The 8,430-nt window shown below is 49.3% G+C and overlaps 1 protein-coding gene across 1 annotated transcript in view; it reads left to right on the plus strand.

Annotated features, from left to right (window-relative positions):
* The window catches only part of LOC109925651 (5'-3' exonuclease PLD3-like), a 27,411-nt gene extending 19,370 nt beyond the window's left edge, over positions 1-8,041 (plus strand). The window contains exons 5-8 of the mRNA XM_048619639.1: positions 1,628-1,854; positions 2,488-2,653; positions 3,106-3,205; positions 4,278-8,041. Coding sequence (XP_048475596.1) covers positions 1,628-1,854; positions 2,488-2,653; positions 3,106-3,205; positions 4,278-4,486 — 702 coding nt within the window. The 3' untranslated portion in view covers positions 4,487-8,041. The remainder of the gene's footprint in view (positions 1-1,627; positions 1,855-2,487; positions 2,654-3,105; positions 3,206-4,277) is intronic.
* Positions 8,042-8,430: the final 389 nt, after the last annotated feature.

Genomic DNA, 8,430 nt, shown 5'->3' on the forward strand with positions numbered 1-8,430 from the left:
TGAAGGGAATAGATAAGATAGAAGTAGAGAGGATGTTTCCACTGGCAGGTGAAGCTAGGACAAGAGGGCATAGCCTCAAGATTAGAGGGAGCAGATTTAGGACTGAACTGAGAAGGAATTTCTTCACCCAGAGGGTTGTTAATCTATGGAATTCCTTGCCCAGTGGAGTAGTTGACGCTACTTCAGTAAACATTTTTTAAAAAAGTAGATTTTTTTTGAACAATAAAGGAATTAAGGGATACGGTGAGAACGCGGGTAAGTGGATCTGAGTCCACGAAAGGATCAGCCATGATCTTATTGAATGGCGGAGCAGGCTCGAAGGGCCAGACGGCCTACTCCTGCTCCTAGTTCTTATGTTCTTATGTTCTGCGTGCTATCCAGACGAACCATTCCTGGCATAAGTACGTCAGGGAAATAGAACAGGATGCACAAGATAGTGTTACAGTAACAGAGGAGGTGCAGAGAAAGATCAGCTCTAATATACGAGAGGTCTGTTCACAAGTCTGGTAACAGCAGGGAAGGAGCTGTTCTTAAATCTGTCAGTTTCAGATTCTGTCCCTCTTGTCCTCAACTTCCCAACCAACGGAAGTTACTTCTCTCCATTGACTCCTCTCCGTTCCCTTTGATATTGTGAAGGTTTCAGGTGATCGGCTGCTGAGCAATTAAAAATATTCTGAGGGAGGCGAAAGTTTGGGAGAGAGATTGGAACTTGGAATACTTTGCTGGAGGAAGTTCTGATTCGGAACAATATGCGCCTCTATTTTTGGACTCCCCTACTGTCAAAGACCTTGCCTATTTAGCCTATCCATGCCCCTCATGATTTTATAACCCTCTATAAGGACACCCCTCAGCCTCCAACGCTCCAGGGAAAATAGCCCCAGCCTATACAGCCTCTCCCTATAGCTCAAACCCTCCAACCCTGGCAACATCCTTGTAAATCTTTTCTAAACGCTTTCAAGTTTCACATCTTTCCTATAGCAGTGAGACCAGAATTGAACGCAGCATTCCAAAAGTGGTCTAACCAATGTCCTGTACAGCTGCAACATGACCCTCCCAACTCCTATACTCAACACACTGACCAATAAAGGGGAGCGTATCAAACACCTTCTTCACCACCCTGTCTACCCGCGACTCCACTTTCAAGGAGCTATGAACCTGCACTCCAAGGTGTTCAGCAACACTCCCCGGGACCTTACCATTAAGTGTATAAGTCCTGCCCTGATTTGCCTTTCCAAAATGCAGCACCTCTCCTTTATCTAAATTTAACTCCACCTGCCACTCCTCGGCCCATTGGTCCATCTGATCAAGATCCCATTGTACTCTGAGGTAACCTTCTTCGCTGTCCACTACACCTCCAATTTTAGTGTCATCTGCAAACTTACTGACCGTACCTACTATATTCACATCCAAATCATTTATATAAATGACAAAAAGCAATGGACCCAGCACCGACCGTTGTGGCACACCGCTGGTCACAGACCTCCAGTCTGAATAGCAACCCTCCACCGCCACCCTCTATCTCCCGATCTCAGGCAGGGGGTCTAGAACAGTGCACAGTACTCTAGGTAACTAATCCCACCAGATCTCTTGCGTGTGTGGCCTTGTGTGGAGGTGTAAGCGATATTAGATTTCTCTTCTGGGTCCAAAGTATGGGAGCGAATGTAAAACTCAGGCTGGCTGTGAAAGTGACTGCGCCAGACTCTGTCTCCTGCAGAGCTCCCCACCCTCCCTTTGTGCCTCTCGCCGCACTTCCGACCTCAACGCCATTCTGAGCGTGATCGATGACGCGAAAGCTTTCGTCTCCATCTCGGTCATGGAATTGGTCCCAACGTGCCAGTACTGCGAGCCTCCAAGGTAGGTGGGCTGCTGATCCAAGAGGTGAGGGGTTTGGCTGGGGGGTGGGGTGGATTGTGGGAGGGGGTGTTGGGAGATATACCTGCCCATGTGAACCCAGTCCCCACCCGTGACCGCTTGGGGGTGAGCTCAGGGGCTCCGGCGTGATGCCCACCGTGGCGGAATAGCCCGAGCCTATTTCCACCGGCTCGAGACGCGGAAATAGCCGTTGGTCGTGGGGGGGGAGTCAGGTGGTCAGAGTGCCGCCTTCCTAGCGAGGCGCCAAGCTGAGGGTAGCCTTCCTAACCCCCTCGATGTCCCTGCAGCTGGTTAAAGGAAGAGGTGGTTGAGGTTAGGGGAAGGAGGAGGGTTGGTGGGGGGGAAGCCTTTTTTGACGCTCCTGGCTTTAACCGACACGCGTCGCTACAGATCGGGTTATGTCAGCTGACACCACTTTGGTAGGATCTTGCTGTGTGCCTCGGCTGCCCTCCAGAGGGCGTTTCGCTGCGTGTGCAGGACGTCCCGAGGTGGTGTAGGGCCACAAGGTGGGGCGGGGTGGGGTTCAAGGACAATTGCGCCAATCGGTAAGGTTTGTTAGAATGTTTATTTAAATTTGCTGATGGCTGTCCTCACCCATCCCTCCATTTCTCCCAGATTCTGGTCAGCCATTGATGACCGTCTGCGCAAGGCAGCTTGTGAACGGCACGTGTCAGTCCGCCTCCTGATCAGCTGTTGGGAGCACTCATACCGGCCCATGTTCGTCTACCTGAAGTCCCTGAACGTCCTCGCTGAGCGCCCGCTGCACTGCGATATCGAAGTGGTGAGTCACCAGACATCTTACTGCGCTGTGCTCCCTCACTAACCTCGCAACTCTCAATACCCCTGCCCGTTTCGAAGGGGCCACCTTGCCCACGGGGCTGGCCGATGAAAAGCGGGCAAGGTGCCACTTCCATCGGAGGAAGGGCTAACCTGCCCCACCTTGTCCCACTCCCTCATTAGAGCATCATCGTGCCTCAGGCAAGGTGGAGAAAGCAGGAATTTCATGGTGACCTCAACCCGCTGCGGGAGTCAAACCCATGCCTCTGGAGTCCCTCCACGTTGCAAGACGGCCACTCAACCGACTGAGCTAAGGTGGGGTAACCCAAGCAGTCATCTGCTGTAGAACTCCGTGTGATTCTCTGGTAAGGGTTCAGATGTTGTATCGAGCCTCTGTTGCTCTTTCAGCCACCCCGCTACTAACTCCCCACCCCTCTCGTTTTTACCCTCGTTCAGCGGATCTTCAAGGTTCCAGCCACAGAGCAACAGAAGAAAATACCTTACGGCAGAGTCAACCACAACAAATATATGGTCACCGATCGCATCGCCTACATTGGTGAGTTGGTGTAGGAGGGGCTGGGGGGCGATGGTGAGGCAGTGTGCTCTGTTGGGTAAATTAGGACCAAAGCAAGGTGTTCCAAGAAATTGTCCCCACTGGTCCATGTCCAACTCTACCATCCCTACTGGTGGGTGGGTGTAATCAGAATATGGCACGTTCACATAATAAATTCCCCATTGTGTTTCGAGATGTGGCAAAGTATTGACAGGAGAGAGGTGGCTGCGGTGGTAACATTGCCAATATGTTTAACAAATGAGTAAATGTCAATTGAGTAGGGCCAGGGCTCGCTTTCTTTATGCCTTTGTGAGTTGAGAATGTCATTGGCAAGGTCACTACTTATTTGTCCGTCCCTAATTGCCCCGGAGAAGGTGGCTTCTTGAACAACAGCAGTCCACATGGTGTAGGGACACCCACACAACGCCGTTAGGGAGGGAGTTCTGGGATTTTGACGCAGCAACACTGAGGGAATGTCCAATACGTTTCCAGTTCAGGATGGTGTGTGGCTCGGAGAGGAACCTGCAAGGGGTGGTGTCCCCACATGTCTGTCACCTTCGTACTTGAGGCCAGAGCTCGTGGGTTTGGAAGGTGCTGACTGTGTAAGCTTGGTGAATTTCTGTAGTATAGATGGTACACACGGCTGCTCCCGAGCATCAGAGGTGGAGGGAGTGGATGTGGTGCCAATCAAGCAGGGGGGGTGGGGGGGAGGTGCTGCTTTGTCCCGGATGGCATTGAGTTTCTTGAGTGTTGTCGGGGCTGCCCCCATCCAGGGGGCAAGTGGAGAATATTCCCTCACGCTCCTGACTTGTGCCATTGACAAGCTTTGGGGAGTCAGGAGGTGAGTTATTTGCAATGGGATTCCCTGTTCTTGTAGCCCCTGTATTAGAACATAGAACATAGAACTGTACAGCACAGTACAGGCCCTTCGGCCCACGATGTTGTGCCGAACTTTTACCCTAAACCTAAGGTCTATCTAACCTCCACCCCTACTTTATACTATCATCCATATAGCTGATCCATATTAGGGTTATGTACGTTGACTATGAAGAAAGTATTTGTTCTGTGCTTACAGGGACATCTAACTGGTCGGAGGACTACTTTGTGAGAACGGCTGGGGTGGGGCTCATCATAAACCAGACAGAAGTGGCGCACAACAACACAGGCACACTGCAGAGCCAGCTGAAGGCAGTGTTCGAGCGAGACTGGAATTCCAACCATGCGCTGAGGCTGGACAGCGAAGAAATGAAGCAGCAATGTCTGTGGCACAGGGAGGGTGCGTAAGGAGCTGGGAGCATTACCAGCAGCGTTTTGGGGGTGGATTGGGTAAGATCGAGGGGAGCCACGTAAAAACCTAAGGCTTTCCCCGTCTCTCCCTCCCTCCCCACCCTTTGTCCCTTTCCTACATCTTACCACTTGGCAAAGCAGCTGCTTTAAAATGTATAGAGCCTGCTTCAGGAAACCCCTCCTTCTCACCAAGCTCCCGCCCCCGCCCCTCAACCCACCCAAAAAAAATTGCAAAGTTGATTCATCAGAAGTTATTGACAACGAAAGCTGTTACACACTGCCTGGGTTTGCCTGGGCCTTTTTATTTGCTTCAACCAAGGAACATTGGATCTTTGAAGCACATTTATCTCCACTCGGTCCCTCCCTCCCTGGGTTCATGGAGTGTTTCAACAGGCAAAGCAGTCCCAACGATTCTTTACCCCAATAAAGGTGCTGTGTTCCTGGAGGACTGCCCAGTACCTTCCCTTCCTTCAAGCAACCTGCCCATTCCCAATCTGTTTGTTTAAGGACGGCAAATCACTTTCAAAATAAAACTGCATGGCTCAAAAGTAGACACCTCTGGGATGTCCGGCTCGCTGCTACGCTGTTTCCCCCCCCACCACTCGGAAACCATTCGGCCCATCATGTGCTAGCTAAGCGTGTGTTCGGCCTGGTAACTGCTCCACCCTGTTAATCCAATCCTCAGCCAGTCCCACCAAAAACCCACTTTGAATGTTCCCCTGGGAAAATCTCTATTAGTTCAGCTACTGTGAAAGGTCAGTTACAAACAGCGGCTGCCAAAGTGGGTTCCTGATTTGAGACAAAAACTAGCTAGTCTTGGTCTGAACGTAAATGTAACTCCTTTTGAGAGAAGTAGTTGTAGCGAGCTTGGGTGTAGCTGAGAAAGCCACAGATTGTTGAAGCTTTCGTTCTTGCATTCATCAGGACATTCACAAAAATACCACCGAGTCAAAGGAACAACATTTTACACTTTACAAGAAGAGGGTGCTGATTATTTGGCAAGTGGGCTTTGATTGCTCAAGGGTTTTGCAGACAGAATGAATACATTCACACATACCGTGCCTGTTTCAACTCAACAAAATAGGTAGCAGGCATTGACCAATGTCTTGACCAATTAGAGTCAATCTGCCTGGTTTAAATTTAAACAAGCATGGCAGTTGACTGTTAGTCATCATCAAACAGGTCCATGCTGCATGGCAGCGCCTCTACAAATCAGAGTCTGCTTGTCAACCAATCAACTGTCTCTTATTATGCAGTACAAAATGTTAATTCTTGTGGAAATGCCCTGATGTGTACAAGAATCTTGTTGAGAAATCTCAACAAGATGCAACATTGTTTTCAGGAATATTGCTATTAAAACACTAGTTGGGTATTCATCTGAAGCATGGTATCCACTTCTGTGCACTCCTCTTTAAGAAGGAGGTGGAGGCTTTAAAATGTGGGGGAGTGGGGGGGTGGAGGAGCAGGAAAGGTTCATGAGAATGTTTCCAGGGATCGAGGAACTTTTGGTGACATGGATAATAGGGAAAAACTGGGTCTTTTCTTCTGGGGGAAGAGAAGGCTCAGAGCAGATCTGACTGAGAAGTTTGCAATCTGAAAGCTTGGGTCAGACTAGAATGGGAAAAACTGTTCTCTTTGCTGGAAGGTTGAAAATCTGAAGACACAGATTTGACATTGGCAAAAGGTGCCATGCTGATGGTTAGCCCTGCTGCCTCACGGCTTCAGGGATCCAGGTTCGATTTCACCCTCGGGTGACTGTCTATGTAGATTCGCATGTTCTCTCTGTGTCTGCTTGGGTCCAAAGATGTGCAGGTTGGGGTGGACTGGTCGTGCTAAATTGCCCCATAGTGTCCAGGAATATGCAGGCTAGGTGGGTTAGCCATGGGAAATGCAGAGTAACAGGGATAGGGTAGGGGGGTTGCTGGGTATGGGTGGGCTGCTCTTTGGAGGGTTGGGATGGGCTGAATGGCCTGCTTCCACACTGTAGGGATTCTGTAACATGGAGGGAAACTTTTCACGCAGTGAGTGGATAGGATCCAGAATGCACTACCTGAGGGGCTGGCGGAGGCAGGCCTAGCATCAGACCATCACCTGAACAGTTATGGGGAGAAGCTGGGGTAATGGCTGTCAGTGGACAGTTCCTTCAGGGGGGCAGCACAGGCCTGATGGGCAGACTGGCCTCCTCCTTTGCAGTATCCATTCTTTGTCCTACATCCCAATCTCTCGCGCTTGCCCAGCCCCTACCCTGATAAAACCCCCTCCAACCCCACGCTGATTGAATGGCACAGCAAAAAAAGACCTCTTGTTTTCTGTAGCATCTTCAGTCATAACCTCAGGATATCCCTCGCGCTATTGCGGACCACTTCTGCTGTTGCAATAGAGGAAATGCAGCATCCTGGAAGCAACCACCAAGATCCCACAAGCAGCAATAACGACTAATTATTTTGTTTCTTTGCCCTTCTGAAAAAACAAGTGCTGTTTGCCGAGGGATAAATTTTGACCTCATGCCTCATGACGACAATTAACTCTCCCCACAAGCCTGTGGCCAAGAATATTTTTTTTTTGTTCAAAAAAGATATATATTTTGTTACGATTCTATTTTTTATCTTTTATACTGAAGTGTAGCATTTATTTAGCTTGGGACTAAAGTTGATCACGACTGAGAAATTTTAACGTGCTTTTTTTTTAAAAGAAGGATCAGTGAGCGATAATCAGTCTGTCTCCCCTCTTTTTGAAAGTGGGGTTTGAAAGACCACGGGGTCAAGAGGATAACTTTTGCCCCAGTCGCCATTTTAAGTTGTGAAAGACTCCGTTTCCCATGGAAATGTGTCATGACATCTTTCTGCCTGTGGCGGCACGTCTGTGCCTCTGGCAGCGTGACAGGTTTACATGGCTAGTTTCCATTATAAAAGGGGCCTAACTATTTGAAATGAAGTGAAATAAAGTTTAACAGGAAGTGTTTGCCAGTGATATGACTGTCAATTCGACACTTTTTTTTCCATTCTAAATTTCCTGCGGATGGATAATATTTTGATCTTGATAAGGAAAAGCGAAACACTGAGGAGGTTAACTCTGGTTGTTTCAGTCGAGCAGGTTTTGCTTTGTAGAAAAATTGAGCAGTGTATTTTGTTTTTTAGAAAATTGATTCCACATTCCTGACAAATAAAAAGCCTTGTGCCTTCGTCACAATCAACCAGGCTAAGAAACTGGACGCAAACTTGCAGATCCCTGCTGCAATCACAAGGAACTCTGCCCAAACAGTGTCCCCACATCAGCAGAAATCTGTAATTATTTTCTCAGTGGGCAAGACAGGCAAATAAGGAGGTTCATAAATCTAATCCTGTGACATTGGGGTGCAGTACTGGTAAGGAAAGGTCTGTCACTGTATGATAGTGGGTTACAATATTGTACCCTGGTGTTATATAGCGTAAGACCTGTCCCAACAGGTCAGTCCCCCAGTGTTATACAGCGACAGACCTGTCCCCACCAGTACTGTACCCCAGTGTTATACAGCGACAGACCCGTCCCCATCGGTACTGTACCCCAGTGTTATACAGCGACAGACCTGTCCCCACCGGTACTGTACCCCAGTGTTATATAGCGACAGACCTGTCCCCACCGGTACTGTACCCCAGTGTTATACAGCAACAGACCCGTCCCCACCAATACCGTACCCCAGTGTTATACAGCGACAGACCTGTTCCCACCCAGTACTGTACCCCAGTGTTATACAGCGACAGACCCGTCCCCACCGGTACTGTACCCCAGTGTTATACAGCGACAGACCTGTCCCTACCGGTACTGTACCCCAGTGTTATATAGCGACAGACCTGTCCCCACCGGTACTGTACCCCAGTGTTATACAGCAACAGACCCGTCCCCACCAATACCGTACCCCAGTGTTATACAGCGACAGACCCGTCCCCACCAATACCGTACCC

Source organism: Rhincodon typus, chromosome 43 (assembly GCF_021869965.1).
Source record: "Rhincodon typus isolate 14 chromosome 43, sRhiTyp1.1, whole genome shotgun sequence".
Classification (NCBI taxonomy): domain Eukaryota; kingdom Metazoa; phylum Chordata; class Chondrichthyes; order Orectolobiformes; family Rhincodontidae; genus Rhincodon; species Rhincodon typus.